Source organism: Takifugu rubripes, chromosome 4, assembly GCF_901000725.2.
Source record: "Takifugu rubripes chromosome 4, fTakRub1.2, whole genome shotgun sequence".
Taxonomy (NCBI): Eukaryota; Metazoa; Chordata; class Actinopteri; order Tetraodontiformes; family Tetraodontidae; genus Takifugu; species Takifugu rubripes.
This window is the reverse complement of record NC_042288.1, coordinates 9629162-9653203: the sequence shown is the minus strand read 5'-3', so window position 1 is coordinate 9653203 and position 24042 is coordinate 9629162. Positions and strand designations below refer to the sequence as shown.

Sequence of the window (24042 nt, the reverse complement as noted above, 5' to 3'; positions counted from 1 at the left end):
CCAAGTCCTTCAAAAATGGACACATTTGCGCTTCATTAAATTACAAACAACTTCAGGTACCATCAGGTACTGTGATAACTTGGTAGCTGGTGTTACTATGCTGACTGAGATGCTAACTAGAGGATGTTCCCTAGCAAAGGCAGGGATACTGTGTTCTGGTCTATTTAGTATTTGACAGCCACGGAGCATAAACAGTGTAAATTGCTAACATAAATTAATTCAGCTTCTCAGTTTAGTTGCTTAACTAATCAGAAATAAAAGTTCACAACATCTCTAAGCTAAAGGGTTGCATACAGTAACGACATGTTTAGATTTAATGGGATCTATACTATTATTTCATGCCTTTCAAATAGCCACTACTGGCTAACAAGCTAATACATTTTTCAGTGTTGGCTGGATACAAAAGATGGTCATGGAAATACATTTATTTGTTGTTGGACATATTTCATTTACTGAATTGTGCTCAAGGTAAATACATATTTACCAGTTTGGCGAGATAATCAGTGCTACATACGTTTCAGTGAATATAGGACAGTGTTATTAGCATGAGTGTTGTTAGTTTTACAGATTCAGGAGGGTAACAAACACTGTACTTTAAATAACAGCATTAACACATTTAATGTTTGTTAGCCTGTGTGCTAATCATATGTTTGTAGTCGGTGAACTATTGGGATTGGGGGGATAATGGGTTCATATTATTGGATGGCAGCAGTGGATCTGACTCACCGGAGACATGTTGAGAACCAGCAAAGTGGAAACGGGAAGATTTGAGGAATTCTTTCACCATCCGTAAAATGTTGCCCTGTCCCTACCCTTGCTCTCAAATCACTGACCTCTGACCCCTGCAGTGGTGCTTTCAGGGTCACCTGACCTGCTTTCCGCCGATTGTCTGGGTTTTTTCTCACCTGATTGTATCACTTCCTGTTGAGTATTAAAAACAGAAAAAGACGGTGGAGAAAAAAAAAAGACTGTTAATGCTGCTGATGATTTTATTTTCTGACTTTGTAAACTGTAAATTATATTTTAAAATTAATAAAATATTTTAAATGTTGATTGTCTATCAACTATACGTGGAACAGCTGGGCATGCTGCTCTCCTCCAGCATATTAAGATCTGTTAAATATATATATACTGTATATATATATAGATAAACAGTATATAAAAACACCTGAATCAGTCTGTACACCCCCTGACTGGAAATAATCAATAACTGCAATTTAAAAGTCACACTGTTGTATTACAACCTTTTATTTAGCTTTCAGTCGGCTCCCAATCAGCAAGAAGGGGTCAAAATTGTCACATTTTAGGCAATTTCAAGTTGGAGAAGAACTCGTCCAGGATCTTCTCGATGTCATCTTCAGCGTAGTCTCGAACCACAAACGAGTCTCCGTCCTCGGCTCCCCGAATCATCGCCGACAGCCCTGCAATCACAAAGCAAATGAGACGGAATCCTTTATGTCTGTGCCTTTGATCTTTCCCAAACAGGAAGTGGCCTCACGTCTTCCTGTCGGTCTGAAAAGGCAGAAAACCTTCTTCTTCATGTCCACGGCACGTCCCAGCTCATAGCCGACCCCGAGAGAAGGCTGGGTTACCTCGGCAACCACAACTTAACACACACACCCAAAGGTCAGAGGTCACCCCCGACCAGTGAACAGGACTCGTGAGAAAAGATCAATAGGCGCCGGTACTTCACCATCGGACTGACGCAGCCAGTCCAGATCCCGGTCGTGAATGAATCGGTCCCCCCGGGCCTCGTGCTCTCCTGTCCAACCACAACACAGGCGTCACACACTCCTCTGTAGTACCGCAGCGTAACACTCTCACTACACACTAGCACGTGCAGCACATTACTACGGTGATTAGAGCTCGAGCCGCACTGTGGACCAGGTGTGCTCTGACCTGCGTCCCCGAGCTCACGGTGGCTCACGTGCTCGGTGAGCACGGTGGCGAAGCTCTTCAGCTTGGTGACGATTCTCAGGTAAAGTTCGACGTCGTCTCTCCCGCCGCGGATGCTCCCGCAGAAGTACACCTTCATTCCGCTGGATCTGCGCGTCTTTCCCGCGCGCCCGGGCACGCGTCAGCGCGGTGACGTATCGGAGAGCGGAAGTAGCGCCCACGTTTATTTTTTATAGTGTCAAAAGCTTTATTGAACATGTATGTTTTACAAACAAATGGCAGGATTCGGCCTGTCGAGCGCAGGCTGTCCACGGTCAGGGCAGAAATAGAGGTTTTGTCTCCCACTTTGGTACATTTATTTGAAAATTCTTGATCTGATAGTTTTTATTCAGGTCAAGCGTTATATATTTATGAGATCCTGATGTGGCGACTAATAAACCCTCCTAAAAATGATTCAGCTTGAGTTATTGATCTTTGACAGCTTTATCAGTGTTTTTCCGCTTCAGTGAGTCTCCCATTGATCCCTGTAATTATTGATCTGTGAACACTGAACAGCAGGAATTCCAAAATATGACAACTTGGCCTAAAATAAAATGTGGGTGAGAATATTTGTGAGCGGTACTATAAAAACACCAGTTTTTATTGTGTACGGACATATTTGTTTACTGCATCACAACAAACATGTTTGTTCACAGGAAAGATCATCTCATATCATCGACAAATTATAAATACATGAAAGAAAAGAAGTAAAGGAGAAAAGTAATGGGATCAGACGGGACAGTTGACCATTGAAACAAAACTATGTCGCCCCCAGGAGACTCAGTGACTCCTCAACATCGCCCCCAGGCTTCTGGCTGTGGCGTTCAGAATCACTTCAGGCACATCTCTGGGCACACGCTGAATGGGAGCCATATTAGGTCCTTCTAAAGTGTCCAGTAGCCCTGAAAGCAGAGAGATGGGAAGAGTGAGAGTCAGACACACGATGACAATGAAAATAACCATGATGCTGGTGATGGCAAGCATCGGACCCTCGACGATCTTGTGGTAGGTGAAGTGCAGGTAGAGCAGGAACAGCATGTGCAGCAGAGCCAGAGTCCCGCAGAGCAACAGGCGAGGAGTCTGACCAACCGTGCGGGACAGTAGAACCGCCACCTGGTGGGGGATCAAATGCCACAGAGCACACATCAGCTGAGAGCTGAGGGGGCACAGGTCTGACGGGAAAACCAATCCTCACCATGCGCAGAGTGGAGAGTCCTCCCAGCAGCAGCCACAGAATGTAGAACAGGAAGTGGAAGTGGATGTTGTAGGTAACAAGCAGCACCACACAGTGACCAAACAGACCGTAACCCTGACCAAAGACAGGAAGTGATGTCTCAAACCTCAGCAGAATATTATGCCATTGCAAAACCAAAGCATTGAGAAATGTGGTCATGGAAACGCTGGAACACTGCACATGGTGTACTGTAGGTGCTGCGCTGCTACTGACCAGTAGAGACATCATCTGCAGCATTGTGATCTGAGCATTGACCAGATATGCCAGGAAGTAGATGAAAGAGGAAACTCCGAGCCAGTAACCAAAACAGGTCCCTATGGCTGTTCCCATCAGAGTCCCTTCCCTCTGTCACACACACAATTATACATTGAGGTTTTTTGTTTTTTTTTACACTGTGTTTTGTTTCTGCGTGTCACAGTTTTCTCACTATAACAGTTCCTGATGTTTTCATTCCATGCAGCAGAATCGCCACCAGGGTGAAAACCAGCATCAGAGGACCGTACAGCTCTCCTGCCACCTTCTGCAAGACAACACTCATGGTCAGAGCCCTGGACCACAGTCAAAACAGGAAGAAAACAAATCCCAGGTGGAAAAAAACAGGTCCTGGAACAAGGTTTGAGTATACCTGAGGAAAGTTGATCATGCGGACCGGAATCATGGACTCGATTAGCCTGATAGAAGACAGCATCTTTTAGCATCAAACACTTCGGGAGATGTGAAGCACCTGACTGAAAACGGGAATTCAGCCATCCTACCTGCTGCGGACCTGAACAGGCTCCACATCAAAATATGGTCTCAGGATGTCAATGTTGGCGTACAAGTTAAATGCTTTGGAGGCCTGACGCTTTCCCGCTTGCCACACCTGACCAGGTCAAGCAGATCATCCAATCAGAACATTTCCAGCCTGTATCACTCCATCACAACATCCCTCTCACCTCATCAGCAACCTGGCGTCCCAGCTGCCCCTTCAGCCCCTTCATTCCCAGGAATTCTCCATCCTCAGCTCCATCGTCCTCAGTGGCGGCGGCCTCTGCAGCAACCTCCTCCTCCTCCTTCATTCTCTGGTGAATCTCACCCATGTCCTCGAAGCTGGAACCTGACGTGTCATCCATGTTCTCCATGTCGATGACTGCAGCACCGCCTGCCTGTTAGTACATCCAGGTACTGCTTTAATACTGCACACTTAACCATGGACATAGCTACTCCTGCACATGCTACACTGCACTGCCACAATGCCAAAGTGCTGTTGCTGCATGTAGCACAAAACACTAGTAAACAACCTAGCTGCTAAGAACTGGATGATTGAAAACCCTGTACTTTAACTAAGGTAATTAAAGAACAGCATATTACAGAGGTTATAGTCTCCAGGCTGCTGAAGATTTGAGATTTTTAATTTCATGTGCACGATAATGACAGCACCAAGATACCTAATTAGGTATTAACAAAAGCAAAGGGATGAAAGAAAGTGAGGCGTAAACAACAAGCATTGCATATCACTGTCATTCTCATGCTCACCAATGTGGACGGATAAGTGAAGAATTTATTAAAGGTGTTGATCCACTGTTTGGTTACAATTTAAACAGTTTTATTAGCATGTTCGCAGTAAGTTTAGCATATTAGCTTACCTGGACGATGTTGTCTTCGAAGCCTCCCCATGGTTCCGTGTTCGTGTTGCGGGAGCCCGCAGACATTTTCGGCTCCACTCTTAATCTCTGTCCTTGTCCTGCCTTACGGTTTGCGTAGAAACTTTTTTATTATACTGAAAAATGGAAATATGAACCAAAACGTATCCAGATCCGAAGTGGGATCGTTAAAATCAACATTAGAAAACAAAAACACAGTCTTCCGCAGCTGCGTACAAAAACGCGTCGACGTCATCACGCTCGCTGTAGATATCGCGAGATGTTTTTAGAAGCTAGATAGATAGATAGATAGATAGATAGATAGATAGATAGATAGATAGATAGATAGATAGATAGATACAGAATTTTGTCTTTAGTTTACTCAACTGAATGGAAACTTTTGTTTTGATCATAATTTTATTATGTGTGCCTTGAGTAGAAACTGTCCATATTATATCAAAACGAGTGTATTTTAACACATATTGATATATTTAAGACAACGTGATAAGGCTGCGTTCCTCTTAAACAAACAATAATCTCATTCCATGGCCTGATCTCGGGACAAGTTGGTCTCAGTTATCGCGAGATTTTGGTGCTGCACATTTTAACCAGCGATCGTGACTTTGATAGGTAACCGAGCCAGCTGGTAGGAACGCCGGTCCTAAGAGGCTTTAACTTCAGTCTGACGCCGAACGCCTTTGGATCATAGATGTCATCGAAGTCGAGAGTCCACGGTAAAGGTTCGCGGTGAGTTCAGCTGTGTGTCCTTTACAAACGCACCTTCATACATCGAAGTGTCCACGAAATTTGAAGCTAATGCTAGCTAGCCGTAAAGGCATTAGCTGCAGTGCGGCGGCCATGATTGCCCTTTTCCCGATCTTTGTTGACAATGCAGCCGTGCTTTTTGACAACGGTGCTGCCAGTAAGCAAAGTATCGAGACAACGTTCATACAAAATGAAGAGTTAGTTAGAGATTTCTTTTTCTGTCCGCGTAGTTCTGTGGGATGTCATATTCCGACAGAATAATTACAAATTTCCATCGTTCAGGATTCAATATTGGGAATAACTTTAAATTACATGGCATTTTCCCGAGCTAATTTGCAGTGTCTTTAGAAGCTTCACACTGTCAACAAGATGTTTGATTTTGTTTGTTTCTGTAGGAGTCGGGACTGAAATTGTCTGTTGAGCTCCTTGCATACAAGTTGGTGTTCCGTGAAAATAAAGATGTTTATTCTGCCCCAGCGTGCCCCGAGTTTATTATGACCTTTTGAAATGTGGAGACATTAGCAGAAATTCATGGCGTTCTAAAGGAAGTTTGATAAACAGTCACTTTTACTGCAGATTCGCGTTATCAGATTCGCCTGTCCGTTAATCACTAACAGACGGTACACGTGTGTGTGAGGCCTTGGAACGGGTCGCTGGGTTCCGTCCCCCTGATTGGGCCCCCGCCCCGGAATAAGTGCCTACGTGCAGCCCGTCGGACTGTCATGGCGGAGCGTTTCCTCATTCCTCGGAACTTCCACACAAACGCGGAACAATAGTCGACTCGATGTGCTGATTTCGTCCTAATTCGCTGCTGAAACCGTGCGACTGGTGCTTGTTTTTTTGATGCTGAGGTAGGATCAGCTGCCATCTACCACATGCGCTCGACGCCATTTCATCAATGACAATGTTGCATTCGGCACAACACTGCAGAAGTCTGCTCATATTTAACTCTCCATGCTCTGCTGGTTTGCAATGTCTTGTGGCAACTCTCTGGACTTTGGCTTGAAAGCGGTTAAAGGAGTGGGACACGTCTTGTATTTGATTTCTGGCTTGAGGTTTTTCTGTCTGGGATTTGCACCTTCTCTCCAGTTTTCTCCTGGTGTTTGGTCTCACAGTACGAAAACATGAACTTTACGTTAAGTATATCTTCATATTGCCCATCGGTGTGAGTATGTGGGCTCCAGTGTGTTAAACTTAGTTACAAAGTTTATGCACCATTACACAAACTTTTATTAATTTTAGTTTTTATTAATGTTAAGGTGGTTGATAATTGCTTAAAGACAGGTCTGCATGTGTATTGTACCTATAATGTTGTCATTATCTGATGACAAATTGCATCATTTCCACTAACATGAGGGCAGCATCAACACACACCTTATCTGGGTCCACCAGCTGATGCTGTTGTACCGCACCCTGAGGCCACGCCCACCGATGCCACCAGCTCTTATCATATCAGAGCGTATGACGTAATGGCCATGCAACGATTCTTGCGTAATTGCAAATTATGTGATTTAAACAGTGATAAGATGACACTTTTAAATGATTGTATTAAATGTCTACAGTTTTGTTACTCCTGGCAAATCACCTGAAACACACACTACTAATAGTTCAGACTGTTATACTGAATTTCAGGTGTTCTGTTGTCCAGTTGTGTGTGTGTGTGTGTGTGTGTGTGTGTGGAAAATACTTCAGTGTTGATCTCAGTCTTTGCTCATATATAAATGTTTTCTTGGCTTGACCAGCATCATTTTTATGGGACTCTCACTTTGATTTGATCAAGGATTTGGGTGCTCTCACTGACAGGAATGGGGTGGAGCTTTAGCAGATGACCAGTGTTTGTGTTTGTTGTACCTTGACCTTTAGACTCATCCTGTGCTAGAAGGCATTGAACTGCTGCTGTTTTTCTTATTTTAACTCGGCGTTTTTTACCATTTTCCCTTCAGGATGCCAACAGCAGAGGCCGCAACGGGCACCTTGAAGGTGTGCCAGCAAGCCCAAGATCAGCTGCAGAATGCCATCAACACTGTGGTGAAGGCAGAGCAGCAGCTGAGGGAAAATACCCGAGAGGTGAGCAATGTTGCCCTCTTTTCTTGCACATTTGTCAAAACCTCCATATTTATTGTCAAATTCTTGAATATATATCTAAAATCTACACCAATGGTCTGATCCAGCTACTGAAAAGTTAATAAATGTTTTTGAGTGTTCTTTGGGGGAAAGAAGACGAATTGAGCCGACGATCCACGGTGACACATTTAGTTTGTGTTTGTGTGTTGGTTGATAGTAGATGTCATGTTTTTGAGTGGCTGAGCCTCTTACCCACCAGTTGGCAGCAGTCTGATCTTTTACTGATCTCCTTTATGTGAGGTCATCACACATCTGTCTGCAAGGTCAACCTATTGCCTGGGCCTCTACCTGCGGTATCTATGGCACCTAAGGCTCACTTCATCAGCATGTTTTGTCAGAGTTGTGAGCACGTGGTTGTTTGAATCTTCATGTGACAGTGAGCAGATGTGGGCAGAAGTCCGCATATAAAGCTATAAACTCTGATCTGTGTGTGTTCTCTTAAGGTTAAATTGCACCAGTGTTTTTGTTTGTCTGTTCACTGACTGTAAAGAACATTTTAATGTTTTATAAGTGTAATGGTCACATAGTTGGAGGTATTCTTGACGTCCTGCTTGTATTTACGTAAACCTGTCTCACTTGTGTGCCTCAGGTGCGCCTGCAGTTGCAGAGCTGCGTGAGTCGTCAGCAGGAGGCTCTGCGCTGCAGAGAGGTTTGGCTGCTGGGTCAGATTGAACTAATAGAGCAGCTGAAGACTGAAACTCTCCAGCAGCAGTTGCACCAACTACACTGGGTCAGTCAGTGTCTTTGCTGTTGGACCGTCTTTTCTTTAATCTATTCTTTCTTTAATCTACTCTTGTTTAACTGCTAATCTCTGCTTTAATAGTTGAATAGAAATTCCTGCAAAATAACCTTAAACTACATGATGTGAAGACCATGTAATTACTGTAATGTTCTTAATGATTGTGATCTGAGATATTTAAGTTTTTTTGCCATTGCTTTACTGATGTTGTTCTTGCTGCCGTTTAATTTCAGACAGAATTAAATGAATTCTCGTGTGTTTTAGCTGCGCGGTCAGTTTGATGTCATCGCACATCAGCTGCAAAACAACAACAGCAACGACCTGAGCAACCAGCTGACCTGCTGTCTGGAGAAGTAAGCACACGCGCGCACACACACACACACACAAACCAGTGTGGTGACTGGTTTTCTGTTATCAGTCTGCAGACTGTCTGAAGGTTATACATATATGCTGTACAAATTCTCAACTAACACACATGAATCGGCACAAATGCTTCCTGTGCAGAACCTGACGCAGCAGATCTGTTACAGGAAAAGACCATGAACCTGAACCTTTGTTTACTCCTCCTGTATGTGCAGGTTGTCCTCTCTCAACATGACACCTGAAGAGACGCCCGACCTTCATTTCCTTGCTGACAGCCGCTCTCTGAAACAGGCTATCACTTCTTTTGGCTGCATCTCCGCTCAGGTAATGTGCATGCAGGTCTGTTGGCTGGCAGATGTTTGGGCTTGATACCTTTGGTGAGGTGTTTACTGGACTTTCTGTCTGCAGCTTACTGAGGGTGTGTCCTCTCCAAACTCCGGCCACCAGCCAAGCCAGAGTTGTCCTGTTGCTGCAAAAATACAGGTAACCCGATCCCTTTGCTTGTCTGGCTGCTGGATGTCTGAAAACTCATTGCCTCTGATTATAAAAAGATTTTCAGTGGTTTGTTGACCCTTTGGTGTTTGTTCATGTTTGTTCAGAAGATGGAGGATGGAACTCTGAAGCAGTGGCTGCTGGGATCTCGTCCAGCCAGCAGTCCTGAAACTGGATTTCAGGCCAGTAGCAAGACTGAGGACTGGCTGTTTTCCCCAAATGAGAAGCAGGTGACACACTAATTTAAACTTTGAGAGTTTTTAAAGAATTATTAGGTTTGACTCACAGAATATGGTGAATTAAGGGGTTTAAACAGCAACAAATCAGATGTCATTTTACTTGGAACTGAAAATTAAATGCTGATTATTTATGATGATTAAGTGTAAAAACTAGATGGATCTTTTTGGGGATCTCTGTTGTTCAGTTTCATTAAAAGTTGGCCAGCAGTTTCATGTTTCAACTTCATCTTCAATAAATATAGAACATTTAAAAGTTTAACTTAATGATTCATTAACCCGACTTTCTGTTTATCTGCTGCAGACTTTCTGTCCAGTTGTGGCCTCAGACTTCATGAAGACCTGGGGTCAGCTTAAGGACCTGGAGATGTGGCTCCAGAAAGATCAACCTCTAATAACCAGGATGCGCACCAGCAGCAACTGTAGCTCCTCCTTCTCCATTGAAAACATTGATGAATCAGAGTTCGCCATTGCCCACGAGGAGGATGACCTCGATGACTGGCTTGTCTCTCCGTCCACCGCTGCCATGGAGACCATGTCAGATGTAGAGCGTTGGCGCCAAGTGTTTAAGCCATTTGAAGACAGCTGGTCTTTCAGTGATTGGCTCGTGGGGTCAGAACACCCCACGGCTGATTGCTCCTCCTGCCGCCAGACCACCAATGCTCTGGAGATTGAGAACCTGGGCCAGCTCAAGTGCCTGAAGACCTCGCCCAGCCCTGGCCCCACCTCCTCAGAAGCCCTGGAGGCATGGCTGCAGCAGGTAGTGCCAGTGCAGCAGAACTGCAGGGCCAACGAGGTGTGCTCAAGCTACGCTGACTGCGTCTGTGACCAGAACTGTGGGAAAGATGCGCTCAACCTCTGGCTGCTACACCAAGATGGCCGGGACAAGAATGGAGTCCCCGTTGCCAACAAATGTCCACCCATTGCAACAAACGCCCCACCCGCAGACAAGAATGTCCCACCAACAGACAAGAATGTCCCACCCGCAGACAAGAATGTCCCACAGAACCTGCAGCACCGGGAGAAGGAGCAGAAGGTGTGTGATCGTAGCAATGTGTAAGCAGTATTTTTCTGATGCTTTGTCATTTTTTCTAGTTGTAACCTTATCTCTCCTCTCAGGTTAAAGCCATCCTGGAGGCGTGGCTCCAGCCAAGTAGCTCCTCGTGCAAAAGTAGCTTCTCCCTTTCTGATTGGGTGCTGCCAGAACAGGAGAAGGCCAGTCGAGAGGAAAGCAGCACCATCTCTTCTGTGTTCCAGACCCCTTTAGAAACAGAACATTGGGTCTTCCCAGGCAAAACTGCACATCAGCCTCACCAACCAGCAGAAGATGACAAATGGCTGCTGAAAAAAAGGAGTCGAGCTCAGGTAAGTCCCAGCCTCTTATCACTTTATTTACTTGCTATTTTGTTACAACACTGAACTTGTACTTCCTGTTTATGTTTTGTTGATTATGACACTGTATCCTATGTTTAGGAGTGTTTGGTCCTGCCCATAGTGTGTGACCTTTTCTCTTGCATGAAGCTTAGTGGAGATAAAGAGAAATGGCTGCACAGAGGAGCTGAACCGGTGGGTCACTTGATCTTCTCTTAAAAATAAGTTTTGGTTCACCTGTAAGAACTGCACAGTTTTCACAGCTTTGACTTGCTTAATGTTAACCTGATTCTCTCTCTGGTTTATCCAGATGTGTCCATGATGATGATGATGCTTTCTTCCCTTCTTTGGAGTCACTTTATTGCTGATCAGCGCACACGATTGCAAGAATCTTTTGCCGCCTTCTTTGGACGTGACCAGATTAATCTTCTCTCTAACCCAGTTAGGATTAGGGATACTAAACAGTGTGGGACTGGTGAATGGCTGTAGTTTTTTAAAAGATTCCATTATGATGCATATTGTGGTGGAACCCGTCCCTGAAAACATGTCAGCTGATCTTGGCAGTGTGAGAGTGGCAGTCTGTGTGGATAGGGTGATGTTAAAGGGGTGGTGTCAGATATTATGGGTGGATTTACAGAGAGCCTTTATTTTAATTAGCCTATTTTAACAATGCTCTTTTAATGACATTTTCCACTTAAGCTTATTATTTTTCCTGTGCTTTTGCTGATGAATGGTCTAGATTGCAGGCTGCTTACATCATTTCTTGAGTCCGTCTGTCATCTGTTTTACTTGGTTGGTAGCATAAGTGTGTGAGCAAAAGGCTTTTTGTGCCCTTTGCTCTGTCCCGCAGGCACTTGTTTTATGAATTTCTGCTGCACTATCTGGTGCAGTTTAGGTCACAAAGTTGGTCATGGTGAATTTTAAAGTTCCAAAATAATTCTGTTTTTCATGCGTGGAAGCAGCCTGCACAAGACTTTAAAGTCAGCAGTAATCACTGCATTATATTGAAGCTGTGATGTCTAATAATCTACTCTATTGTGATTCACAATATAATAAAAATGCTGACATCATCACTGATGTGTCCCTTTCAGCAGAAGTATACATTAACACAAATATGGAATATAAACCATGTTATGCTCCAATTTTATCAGTTCACATGCATAAAATTAGTATTTTTCAAACACTTTAAGATGCATTCATTTTTAATGCGTGTATAAATACATTTGTATTGTACTGCATAGACTGAACGGCGACCCCTGCTGGTTCCAAGACTACTTCTGATCTTTTGCGCTGAAATGGCAATACTATTAAATTTTTCCTTTTATTGGATTTTTCGGGCAAAATTTTTAACCCCCCCCCCCCCCCCAACGTTCCCGTCTTAAGTCAACCCAAACCCTGATAATAAAATGAAAACGACTAAAGAGTTAATAAAGCCCTCATATCGCGAGGGTTTTACATGTTTCAGTTATGTCGTATCACAAGTCTCTGTAATCTTGTAACTCATATCTTACATGTCCAATGATAAGGACGTGCAGTGTGAATATAAAACAAATTATCAAATAAGAGGAGGAGACTCGAGGTCAGACGTCGGTTCTTTGTAAATAAGTCTTGAATGTGAGTGAAGCGACATTAAACAATCAAAATCAAACTAAGTTATCAAAGCTGCCAGATAATTTACAATTACACATCTTGCCTACTCATAAATGTATTGACTAACCCGTTTATTTTAACATTGTGCCGGCTACTCTTAATTGTCCTTATTATTCAGCGACTTGGTAGGGTAAACTCAGTGAGAACGTTAGTTTGTATTATACATTTCCTAAAGGTGTATCTATATATTGGAGTATTTTTAGTAAAAGTCTAGGTATTGTAACCAAATGGGGCTGCTCTTCGCTCTGCCGCTTTACGACACTTCACGACATTTAGTCACAAGTTGGAAGTTTCCCCCTCCAGCCAATCAGAGGGCCGACACCGAGGGACCTGCGCACCAGCCTGACCAATCACAGAGCGCGTACAGTCGACGCTCTGCCGCTCATTGCCGCCCCGCGTCAGCAACTCGGCGTTGTATCCGACAGCCAGACGCTGTTCCCGGCCTGGGATGTGACTCTAGGGCCGCACGGAAAACTCAGACGAACCACAGAGACCAGAGTGTAACCAAAGAGCAAGAAAATCGATCCGGGTGGAATCGTAAGTGCCCGCGTTTAGGTTCAGCTCCGTTTTGACCGGTAAAAAGAGCAAAAGCGCGGACACACGGTGTGTGTATGTGTGCGCTCGCTGTCTCGCGCGCGTGTGTATCCGGATGGAAATCTGCAGACTCGATGATCAGCTGGAGCCACATCAGCTGCAAAGAGAAAAAAGATACCGCAATAAATTCGGAACAAAGCAGGAAGAGGCGAATTATTCGGAGGATCCGCTGCACCACCTCCCTCTGCACCACCTCCCATTCCCCCCCACCACAAATATTTCCTTCTGTTCAATCGTTTATTTTAATCATCGATAATTGTGCTCCTCCTTGCTATGCTTTTCTTTTCTTGTTAACTAATATCACATTCAAACAGAAGCCGATTATATCTTACAAATGCTGTAATATCTCGGTTTCAATTGTTGACAGACGGTATCCGTGAGGCAGAAACATGATAGCTCGAATTCCTAATATTAAAATAAAATTCTGCCTGTAGCGTAGACCCTTTTCAGCATTAACACCATGAAGAGACGTCATTATTTAGCCCAACATCACTGCAGCAGTGAATGGAATCAACATTTGTGATTGGGCCTCAAATTCATTATTCTATATCGTAAATTTATGCTTTGGAAATTGTACGTTCAATTCTGTCGGTTATTATAATCGCACTTCATTTTGAATAAACAACTATATTTAGTGATGAGACTTTTTTTTTTAACTTCCAGTGTTTTATTTTGAAAACACCTTAGGAGCACTTCCGTTTACCTAACGTTTAATCCTTTCCCATGATGCTTTGTGTCCACATCCACTGCTTCCTGTTTATTGTGACCGTGTCCACCGGTGCAATTTTAACATTTTACACCGCAGAGCCCCCATCAAAATTCTGGTGAGTAGCGGAATCCGAACCAGGGTGTCCGTCTGGTCCTACTCGCGTCGTGTGTGCCGCGCTGTGTTCCTTTCATTTGGGCCTTTATTGCCAGTTTCATCCGCTCCTTCCTCATCACTGACCGAGCCCCGTAACTCCATTCACAAAGTGCACATTTAACAAATACACGCTTTATAGAGCTCATTAAACGATTTGGCAATACATTATGGCGTTTGACGTCACAAAAGTGTTTTGAGTGATATTCGGGAGATAGGGCAGAAAATAAAGAAAAAAAACGTCTTGGGGGAGGGAAAATTAAGAAAACCAACAGTATTTCGCTACTTAATGTATATATCCTAATTTAAAAAAAACAAAAACTGATTCAACCGTGAGCCGAACTCGAACTTCTCTCTGATGCCTCCGTTTGACACGCGGAATCCATTTTATTGGTCCAAATCCAGTCCCGTGATGACGGGCGAGCTCCAGCAGCTCGTGTGACGTCACTGGTCCTGTGTGTTCCGTGGACGCGAATGACGACACTGATTTTCTCACGTTTGCTTTCAGAGGAATTAACAAATTAGAAAAATGTATTGTCAGGCGTTTCCTCGTGGATGAATCTGACGACAATTTAAAAGTTTGTCTATTGGCACTGCTGTTTTATTAGAATATTTGTCCCGCACATAAAATCCACAGCGCTTGAAAAGAGTGATTCGAATGAAGCGTGCTGTTAACTGTTTTTCAGAGCTGTACCTGCTCTCAGTCAGGATGGAGGACGTGGAGACGGAGCTAGCGGTCACTGAAACAGATGCTCTGGGTGCTGACTTCATCACAGTGGAGTTGGACACACAACCCATCGAGTATGTGGTCAAGTGGGCCGATGTTGGGTCCAAATTCACTATTTCTTGCGTGAAGAAGGACTCCGACGACCCGGCAGACCTAACTGCTGACCAGCTGAAGATCGAGGCGGACGAGGCGTTTTTTGCACCCTATGAAGAAGTCTACCCCTGCGAGGTGACCGAGCAAAGCGTGGAGATCAAGACGGACTCGGACGAGGAAGAAGTGGACGAGCAAGAGGTGCTGGTGGAGGCGGGGAGCAGCCAGCTGGATGGCGACATGGACTCGGACCAGGCCGACTATGAGCCAGACGAGCGCCAGTACCGCTGCAGCTACTGCGGGAAGTGTTACAGCCACGCCTCCAGCCTGTACCGCCACCAGCAGACGCACAGTGGTAAAAGCAGCGGACTGGCTCAGCCCAAGCAGGCGCTGGAGTCAACACCTCAGGAGATGCGCTACACATGCCCCCACTGTGGCATGAGCTTCAAGGGAAGCAGGTACGTGTGTGTTGGGTACGTGTGTGTTGGGTACGTGTGTGTTGGGTACGTGTGTGTTGGGTACGTGTGTGTTGGGTACGTGTGTGTTGGGTACGTGTGTGTTGGGTATGTGTGTGTTGGGTATGTGTGTGTTGGGTATGTGTGTGTTGGGTATGTGTGTGTTGGGTATGTGTGTGTTGGGTACGTGTGTGTTGGGTACGTGTGTGTTGTGTAGACCTGGAACAAAACCAGACTCATCCCTGTCTTGGCTTTAAACCCATTGTCAGGATTGAAGCTTTAGCTCTGATAGCGCAGGATGTTTCCTCCATAGATCTAAATATATATATATATATATCTCCTGTGTATGATCACAGGACTTGATTGGTCAGGCTGAGAAAGCAGAGACATTTACTTAAAGCGGCATAGTGAAAAGTAAAGAATTAGACTTTTCACTTAGCTGCTGAAAATAAAAATGTAAAAAAAGGCCAACTAGCTTCGTCAGATGGTTGTTCTCCATTGATGGTTTTGCAGAGGGAACATTGGTAGGTTGAGAGACTTTAATGATATGGATCTCATGAAATTGTGACTGATTAAATGATGAGCTGTTGTCCGCTGACGTGGACGTTCAGAGGGGCGTTACCGGTGTGTGAGATGTTTGCATATGTCCTGCTGAAGACTGACAGACCTGTTTCAGGCTGCAACCAGAGCCACGTTTTTCTGATGGACGGTGTGTTTGTGTGCAGGATGCTGGGAAGTCACCTGCGGCTGCACGGGAAGCGTCGCATCCACCCGTGCAACATCTGCGGTAAAGAGTTTAACCACAGCTCCAGCCTGTCCCGCCACCGCCTCATCCACAAGAAGGGGAAAGGTCTCTCCAAAGATGCCGCCCTGGGCGGCAACATGGCCGCCCTCCGTGACTCGCTGAAGGTCACGGGGAAGAACAAGAAAAGCAAGAGGCAGCAGGCGATGCTGCCGCAGCACGCCACCACCGCCATCATGCAGAGCGTGGGCGGCGACAAGTTCTACGCGTGTCCACAGTGCGACATGAGCTTCAGGACGTCGACGCAGCTGTCCAAACATCAGGTGACCCACGTTAAGGAGCTGCTGGACAACTACACACCTGGAAAGGAGAACCTGGCCCAGTCCTCGTCAGACCTCAAGATCCGCATCAAGCTCTACTCCAATGATAAACCCAGCTCCTACGCTCTGTGCAAGAAGAATCGCCGCCGCCGCGGGGGCCGCCCTGGCAAACGCAGCGTCTCCATCGCCGAGGACGACGAGGACGAGGAGGGAGGAGGAACGGGAAGAGGAATGGCTAACCGCCATGGGTGTGGCCAGTGTGGGAAGCACTTCAGCCACGCCTCCAGCCTGGCTCGCCACCAGCAGATCCACAGGAGCGTGGACGGCTGTGGTGGTGGGCGGGGCAAGACGCAGCAGCACCACAAGCACGGTCACGCAAAGTCCAGACTCCCTGGTGCCAAGACCAAGACCTACACTTGTTCAGCCTGCAATAAAACCTTCATGCATTCATCCAGCTTCTCCCGCCACAAGAAGGCCCACATGGATGAGGAGCAGCGCGCCAAGGCCACCATCAAACATCACAAGAGGGATGACCTGGATGAGACCGCTCCGCTTGAGTCCGACTCGGAGTGAAGTCGGACCTGCTTTGGACTGATTCTGGACCTGGGTCGCATCTGAATCAGCACTGACTGTTTCAGGACCAGTTATAGATGGATGATAGATCCAGGTGTCCGGAACTGAACTGGTGTAGATAGCAGCACGACATCCATATATGGTGGTATGGCGGGACATATGTTCAGATCCATATATGGTCATAACAGAGCGTCAGCTGATCGCTCTAGGATGATTGAAATATTAACCTGGAGCCCCGCCCATTGCCCTTCCTACCTGTCTGCATGGTTGAATGCAGGCACTGTTCCTTTGTTCTGCCCTTTCTAAACCCTATTTCCCATCAGCCCCAGCGATGAGCTGGCGGCCGCATCCACCTTCTTTCACACAGCTTTCAGTCAGCACAGAGAGCATTGTGGGAAACCGAGTAGTCACAGAAGCTTGAGTTCAGCTGCAGAGGTTTATTAACGACAAAACGTTCGAGTGTGATACATTTCAAACCAACCACACCCCTTTTTCTAATCGCACACGGTTCGATCAAGCGTTGCCGAACGAGTCGCACGATGCAAATGTTTCACGGGTTAAATTGCATCCGAAAACGGTCACATTGCTGTCAGAGTAACTAGTCGTTGTTGCAGTTAATTCTCCACTTTCGCATTTGGTTTTGCTTCCAATCATGATGACCTTTGTCTTGACCAAGCCTCTCCTCTGGCATCAGCCCTGGTTTCGAGCGGTTTGGCCCCTGGTGCAGCGGTTGGCGTGGTTACCTGTTTATTCGTGCAGTGGGAGCAGACAAGCTGTTGGGTCGGAGAGTCGCTCTGTGGCACTGTTTGCATGAAGACTCGTTCGTCAGGTTTCTTGTTTTTCAGCTCCACGTGGACAAAGTTCTGCACTACATATTTATCAATTAATATAGCAAACGTGATATGATGGCGCCACCTTCAGCAATAGCATCGTCACTTCACCAGACCGGAAGCACACGGACTACAACCAGTTGCTCAAAGTAAAATAATGTTCACTGTAAAATATTAAACTTGATTATTGGCTAACAAGTTTCTAAATAAAGGAGTGGAAGGACATCTTCCCCTCGACAGAAGAGCAGCATCGTTCCTGCCCTCTCCCTCCACTTCCTGTTTCCTGCTTGTAAAGCCGTGTGACGGCAGCAAAACACTTTGAGTTTGTGACTTTTACTGTGTGAATCGGATCTGATTTAATTTAATGGTGACATATTTATAAATGTGTATAGGTGGCGCTATTGAGCTCCCGTAGTAAATTTAAAAACAAAAAAAAAAGCTCCTCCTGCTCTTCCTTTTTGTGTTTTGAGTTTCAGCTGCTGTTCTCCACTTTCTGTCTACAGTTTGGTTCCTCCCATGTTGTGTTGATTCTCTTTGGTTCTCCAGCTGCAGTTAAGAACGTTGTATCGTGTTTGAATAGAATAAACAGTTAAAATGTTCAGTCTTGCATTTTGTAATAAACCTTTAAAATGTTTTCTGTCTGTCTGGTTATTGAATCAGATTAACCATTGTTGTCACATAACTGTCCATCACAATCAATCTGGTAAATTTGGATTTTAGTATAGAAGATAAAATGTTATTAAAGTTTATAGTTGCTTCAGGAACAAAATTTGTTGCTTACGTTGTTTACTCAAATTTACCCACCCAGGGATACATCAAGAAATAGCTAAATATTGATAATTTAAAAAAGAACTTGCAACTTTTGATCTATTTTATCCTCTGGAGGTTTTAAACATTAAATTAAAAGTTATTATGTCCATACATTAGAAAAACTAAACATGACTGCTATCACGATGTATACATGGGATTTTATAATAGATCATTTTTGTGCATCGATTGAGTCGATTAATAATAGTGAAAACAAATAGAATAATACAATTATCAGGTCATTTGGCGCCCCCTAGTGGCTAACACACAACATTACATCTGCTAAACGATGACGTCATAAACAGATTGTCGCGTGTCTCCAGAAAAAGATGATTGGTTAAGCCAGATGTCAATCAAAATGGTACCCTGGAAACGAATCCAGCAGAGGGCGTTGTCATAATTGATCGATTTCAAATAGAAGCTCTCTTGATCATTTTAAGAAGATTAATCAGTATTATTGATCATTAACATGATGGATCGAGAAGAACCCGTAGGAACCATACAGACAGTTCTCTGTAGCAAAACATTCTAAATACAGTCGCTGATGTTAGCTGCTAATAATAAAAGCTATTTTGTAAGAACTTTATTAACAATTATTATACAATCAAGTTTTTTTAGATTTACGATTTATTACACGTCAAGAAATTCTTAAAGTCCTATGTGAGGCTATAAGGTATCTAAAATGTATGTTAATGTGAGAATTCCCTAATTGTTTTATAAAATTGATGGTAGATAAGAGGATTAATTAATGATGAACAGCACAGAAGCCACTTTTGATTTATCCGCATTTTTATATTCTTATTTTTAATACATCTACAGAGTTTGATTTGAATTTTAACAAAGAGCAGAATATGAGTTTTAAGCCTTGCAAAAGGCAAACGCTCTTATCAAGAGTCACACTCGTGATCTTAGTGACTGGTCTCTTGTGGGTCGGCACTGGGAGGCTTGTGCAGAGTATCACCAGCAGAGCTGCTAATTTATTTCTCATTAAAGTTAGACAAACAGAACCAGCATCTGCTCCCACTATAACCGCAGGTTACCCACACTGGTGTGGGATCAAAGAGTCCCAACCTGGCTCAGATTAGCAGGCGCTCGCCATCAACCCTGCTCCCCTCACGTTTGCTGCTTACATCACGGACTAATGTGATTATGTTAATCTGGTAATCTGATGCTCCTGCATTGTAAACCCCTTCCTGCTACAACCAGATAGTCAAACCTCCTGTTAAAATGCTGAAAATCATAATATTATAAAATTAGATTAGCACATTCGCAATGTCCGTATAAATTGCTGTATACACCTGATCGTCTGCGTCCACCTGTGTACAGGATTTGCTGGAGACCAAAGAAGAAAAGATGAGTCGCACGCTTTAGTGTCGCAATCTCTTTATAAGTTTACCGTACACACCTGAGAAGCTACAATCTCTGAGCACCAACAACAAAAATACCACAGACAAAATTACTGCTGAAAAACGTTTTTTTTTTCCTGACTTTGTTCGACAAACTAAACAGGTGACCTGAGACGTCTGCACAGACACTGTGATGCAACTTCCTGTCCCGTGAACAGACTAAATTAGCATCGGCCATCACAGTAGGTGTCCGCCTGGTAGTCAAATATAAAAATTAGTGGAGTTCTGACAGGCGGCTGCATTCGCAGCATCAGCATTAAAGCAACACTAACCTTCTTTGACGGAGCTCTCGTCTTTGATCTTTACATCAAAGTGGCAAACCTTTCAAAAATTAGCCAAAGCAAAAATAGAAAACCCTCATCTGTGTGTATATGCCACCTGTTTCCATGACAACCAGCCAGCGGCGACAGTGACCTCTAGACGCCCACCTGATGTCTCACCTGAGCGTTCTCTGCTGTCAGGGTGTAGAGTTCTACTGGATGTTCTGTGACCTCAGCTTCATTTACAGGCACCACCTTTGGTGTCATTTAAAATTACCTTTATATACACTAAGTTTTACCACATTGTGCACATCCTCCAGCCTTTTTGTTGGTCCCTCCATTATTCTCCGTGCACGTTCACTCTGCTATCGTTTGCTTTGGTCTGTGACGTATTTTTCTTAGGAGACTAAGGTTTAACCCCAGAACAACAGAGACGTGTTTGGCAGAACCTCGTTTAGCGCAACACTCTGGAATCAACCGGATCGATGCCGATCGGTCCCCCGGGGTTTTGGTTCGCCATCTGGCTCGGTGATGTCTGACAGGATGCAGTGATGGAGGACGGCTACCTTAAAATTTAATTTCAGCAGGTTTAAAAATAAACTCTTTCAAATGTATGCACATATTTACATCATGGTGTGTGTGTGTGTTTGGGCATGTGTGTGTGTTTGTTTGGGGGGAGGGCAGAGGATAGAGACCTCAGTCCTTTGGGGTGTGGGCCTCTCAGGTAGCAGCCCCCTCTGTGTCCCCGCCCTCCTCCACCTGGTTGCCCTTCCCGAGCGTTTTCAGCTTGGCGAACACGTCCTTCAACGTCTCCTTGACGCCCTTCTCCAGCAGGAAACCTTCGCTCTCACACTCGGGGTTCTCGGGGTCCTCCATGGTCTCCAGAGCCGTGAAGAGGTACTTCAGACCTGCCATGTCCACCGACTGACACACACAAACATGGGTGAGGCTACGTGGGGCAGATGTCTCATTCGTTTATGATAAAATTTGACAACAATAACCCTGATAGGCCAGTAATCAGCTGGATTCTTCACAGGGCTAATGAAGATGATCTAGCTCCTGTAGCCTCAGATCAAGATCAGGAGGTTCCTCTCAAAGCTTGTGAGGCCAAACTTGTTGTTTTGACCCACATAATCAATCTGATTTTACCCACAATGCAACCTGTTGCTGCTGTGGCCAGATTAACCCCCGAGAATAGTTCCTGATCCTCAGTGAGCCTGACCACCAGCAGGCAGATTAACACGCCGCAGAACCAGAACCAGATCTGCAAAACCTCTCCGGCAATAAAGAACCTGGATCACCCGGCTGCCCAGCAACAGCTCGCCACACACAATGTTTTGGAGAAACGCGATGCTCCACTGGTTGTCCAAACAGAAGCAGGAAGTTCTGACATTCTGCTGCTGGAACAGCCACTGAGCAAAAGCGGAGCTAAACATTTTGCTGAAAATGAAATTGGGTGGTGCAACTTTACCTCCAGGATGATGGTGAAGATGATGAACACCCCAATGCTCGACATCATGCCACTAAAATAGGAGAACAGGGCCTCATGACAGCCTCGGGTCCAGATGTTGAGCTCCTCGATGCGGTGGTCATAGTCATAGTGGGCGGAGTTATTGGTCAGGTGATGCTGGATGCAGGGCCGGGGTGACCCGGGGTTACAGCAGCTGAATGGGACGCTGTCCATCAGGTATTTTCCTTCCACGTTACTGAGGACACGGCTGTGAAATGAACACAGCGCTGTAATAAACACAAGAGCTAAAACTTGGGTTCACTTCTGAGGTTACAGAACGCTGAGAAATGCCCTGAAATCGACATCCAACTCATCAGTTCCAATGAATCATCTTTGAAAAAGGTCAAATGTCCCGACACAACCCTCCCTAAGCTAATAAGTTAGTTTTGAAGTAGCAGTAACACACATGCAGCACACAGACAGCGCTGTCATTTCTGAGGGGCGGAGCCTCACGGTGACTGACAGCAGGATGTTAGGGGGTTGACCCACAGTTAACAGGATCTTGGATGATCTCAGGGAGAGAGTAAGACCCTTTTAAGAACATTTAGACAGAAACCCAAGTTGTCATACACCCATGCTCAGGTGCTGCAGAGTTTATTTGATGAAAGATCAGCTGATAACTGATCGTGTTAGCTTGCGCTGCTCGTGTTTCAGCAGGTGAGAATGTCGAACACTCCCGTCAGTAACCTGAACAGGTTTAACCTTGTCCCGTTAGTTAGCATGTGAGATTAGATCCTGCAGATTAAGGCGCTAATAAGAGGAATCCAGTGCGTGGACCTGCTCATGGGAATCTTTACCTTCTCCTTTATCCTCCTCTGACCTCTTTAACCAAAGACCCCCTGCTGAGATCTGATCCAGGATCTGAGCGGAAGCATTTATTCTGTGAATCAGCTTCAGCCGGATTTAATGTTGGACTACAGAAAATGTCAGAGAAAGATAAAAACCACATCAAACTTCTACCAGCAGCGTTGACCCGTCGGCTCCTGGGAACGGTTCCCCTGCCGTGTGCTCCGTACTCACTCTCTGACGGCGTCGTTGCTCATGTCCAGGTAGCGGTTGCTGATCCACTGGACCTCGAACCAGTCCCTGAAGTTGTTGTTGCCGCAGCAGCGGAACTCGATCTGCGTCAAGTCCAGTGTTCTCTTCATGAAACAGCGTCCTGGCGTGTCCGTGTCCTTGTAGAACTTGATGCTGTTCTTCAGGCCCTCGGCCAAGGTCAAGTACATGGCGAACTGCATGAGGAAGCAGAACAGGGCCGTTACCAGCAGCAGCACGTTGAAGCCGCAGCAGAGCAACAGGTAGGTCTTCAGCATCGGCTTCCACTTGGAGAACTTTATGGGGTCCAAAGAGTCGTGGCAAACTTTACCCCCGAAAGCGTTGACCCCGCAGGTCAACATGCCCACCAGGATCAGCAGGTTGGGCACCAAGTGGCTCTCGTTGTTGTCCATCATCTCGCTCCTCTTCCGCAGCTCGACCTTGAAAAAGATTCCGAGGGCGAAGAGGAGAATCCCCACGATGACGGAGATCCAGTAGAGCATCCAGAGTCCTTGAGCCAGCTTCACCCGCTTCTGCAGGGTGAACTTGACCGGCATGAACGGCATAGTAACGCCTGAGTGAGTCCAAAACCAGCAGCTTCAACAATTACAGACGAAGAGTGGGAGAACCTGTCCAGTTCAAGACTTGACCGTGTTCCTCAAAGCAAAGGTGGAACAGGAACCAGCCATCATGCTTTGCTGCAGGTCAGGACAGTTCATTCTGCCGAGGACAAAGGGTCCGCCGTCAAATCGTCCTCCTCCACCCGTTTCCACAGGAGAAACTGACAACACAGGTCCTCTCCGATCATCTGAGATCTCGTTAAAGGAGATCAGCTCCTGCCGTTAATCCCCGAATTAACACTAATTGGTTTGATGTTAAGCATCATCTTCCTGTCACGACTCTGCAGGTGTGCCACAGCAACAGGGAGCAGAAGAACCCGCCAGAGAGCCCAGAAGAACCGGCCCTGATCCCTCAGCTCGGGCTCTTCACAGGAGCAAAGTCATGAGGATCAATGTTGGAGAACGAAACTCAAGATGATCGATTATTCCTGCAACTCAGAACCTCCTGTCCAGGTGTTCCTTCGTCCTTCAGAGAAATGACATCATCCACCGATGTTTAAACCAGTTTATCTCCAACACAGATGTTACTGGTTGTAATGGGATTAACACCAATAAACACCACTAAAGAATGTTTCCAAAGCTTTCTCGTGTACGTGATCAAAGTTGTATAAAGCTGATCTGATGAGGGGGAATCTAATTCTAGGACGGTGGGCGGAGCCACACTTGGAATCAGTCGGATCAGC

General features: G+C 45.3%; 5 protein-coding genes across 9 annotated transcripts; 2 read left to right on the top strand and 3 right to left on the bottom strand.

The window, feature by feature from the left end:
• Window positions 1-409: 409 nt before the first annotated feature.
• dnph1 (2'-deoxynucleoside 5'-phosphate N-hydrolase 1) lies at window positions 410-2112 on the bottom strand. Of its 2 annotated transcripts, XR_003888204.1 has the most exons (5): window positions 1900-2112; window positions 1694-1762; window positions 1499-1606; window positions 1245-1421; window positions 410-921 (listed from the first exon to the last, which is right to left on the bottom strand). XR_003888204.1 is itself a non-coding variant. In XM_011603191.2 (4 exons), the coding sequence occupies exons 1-4, from the start codon at window positions 2033-2035 to the stop codon at window positions 1297-1299; spliced, it is 438 nt and encodes a 145-aa protein (XP_011601493.2). In that variant the 5' UTR covers window positions 2036-2111; the 3' UTR covers window positions 1217-1296. The 2 variants fall into 2 exon arrangements, 1 of the variants encoding a protein (XP_011601493.2); XM_011603191.2 differs by lacking the exon at window positions 410-921 and having other exon boundaries at window positions 1217-1421; window positions 1900-2111.
• Window positions 2113-2507: 395 nt separating this feature from the next.
• yipf3 (Yip1 domain family, member 3) lies at window positions 2508-5053 on the bottom strand. The gene is made up of 9 exons (XM_011603192.2): window positions 4795-5053; window positions 4105-4314; window positions 3925-4031; window positions 3795-3840; window positions 3597-3689; window positions 3383-3514; window positions 3131-3244; window positions 2925-3048; window positions 2508-2837 (listed from the first exon to the last, which is right to left on the bottom strand). The coding sequence occupies exons 1-9, from the start codon at window positions 4858-4860 to the stop codon at window positions 2716-2718; spliced, it is 1014 nt and encodes a 337-aa protein (XP_011601494.1). The 5' UTR covers window positions 4861-5053; the 3' UTR covers window positions 2508-2715.
• A 328-nt stretch (window positions 5054-5381) lies between these two features.
• On the top strand, window positions 5382-11954 carry ncoa4 (nuclear receptor coactivator 4). Of its 3 annotated transcripts, none has more exons than XM_029834791.1 (11): window positions 5382-5538; window positions 7500-7623; window positions 8270-8410; window positions 8684-8772; window positions 8998-9106; window positions 9191-9265; window positions 9385-9504; window positions 9815-10546; window positions 10630-10875; window positions 10984-11076; window positions 11192-11954. In XM_029834791.1, the coding sequence occupies exons 1-11, from the start codon at window positions 5501-5503 to the stop codon at window positions 11201-11203; spliced, it is 1779 nt and encodes a 592-aa protein (XP_029690651.1). In that variant the 5' UTR covers window positions 5382-5500; the 3' UTR covers window positions 11204-11954. The 3 variants fall into 3 exon arrangements, with proteins under 3 accessions (XP_029690651.1, XP_003963979.1, XP_011601495.1); XM_003963930.3 differs by having other exon boundaries at window positions 9382-9504; XM_011603193.2 differs by lacking the exon at window positions 5382-5538 and adding an exon at window positions 6251-6407 and having other exon boundaries at window positions 9382-9504.
• A 789-nt stretch (window positions 11955-12743) lies between these two features.
• On the top strand, window positions 12744-18356 carry LOC115249498 (zinc finger protein 135). 2 transcript variants are annotated; one of them, XM_029834788.1, is made up of 3 exons: window positions 12744-13068; window positions 14671-15259; window positions 15982-18356. In XM_029834788.1, the coding sequence occupies exons 1-3, from the start codon at window positions 12759-12761 to the stop codon at window positions 16889-16891; spliced, it is 1809 nt and encodes a 602-aa protein (XP_029690648.1). In that variant the 5' UTR covers window positions 12744-12758; the 3' UTR covers window positions 16892-18356. The 2 variants fall into 2 exon arrangements, with proteins under 2 accessions (XP_029690648.1, XP_029690649.1); XM_029834789.1 differs by lacking the exon at window positions 12744-13068 and adding an exon at window positions 13640-13949.
• A 1541-nt stretch (window positions 18357-19897) lies between these two features.
• prph2b (peripherin 2b (retinal degeneration, slow)) lies at window positions 19898-23649 on the bottom strand. The gene is made up of 3 exons (XM_003963924.2): window positions 22725-23649; window positions 21666-21912; window positions 19898-21118 (listed from the first exon to the last, which is right to left on the bottom strand). Exons 1-3 carry the CDS (start codon window positions 23303-23305, stop codon window positions 20915-20917), a joined length of 1032 nt encoding a protein of 343 aa, XP_003963973.2. The 5' UTR covers window positions 23306-23649; the 3' UTR covers window positions 19898-20914.
• Between the last annotated feature and the right edge of the window lie 393 nt (window positions 23650-24042).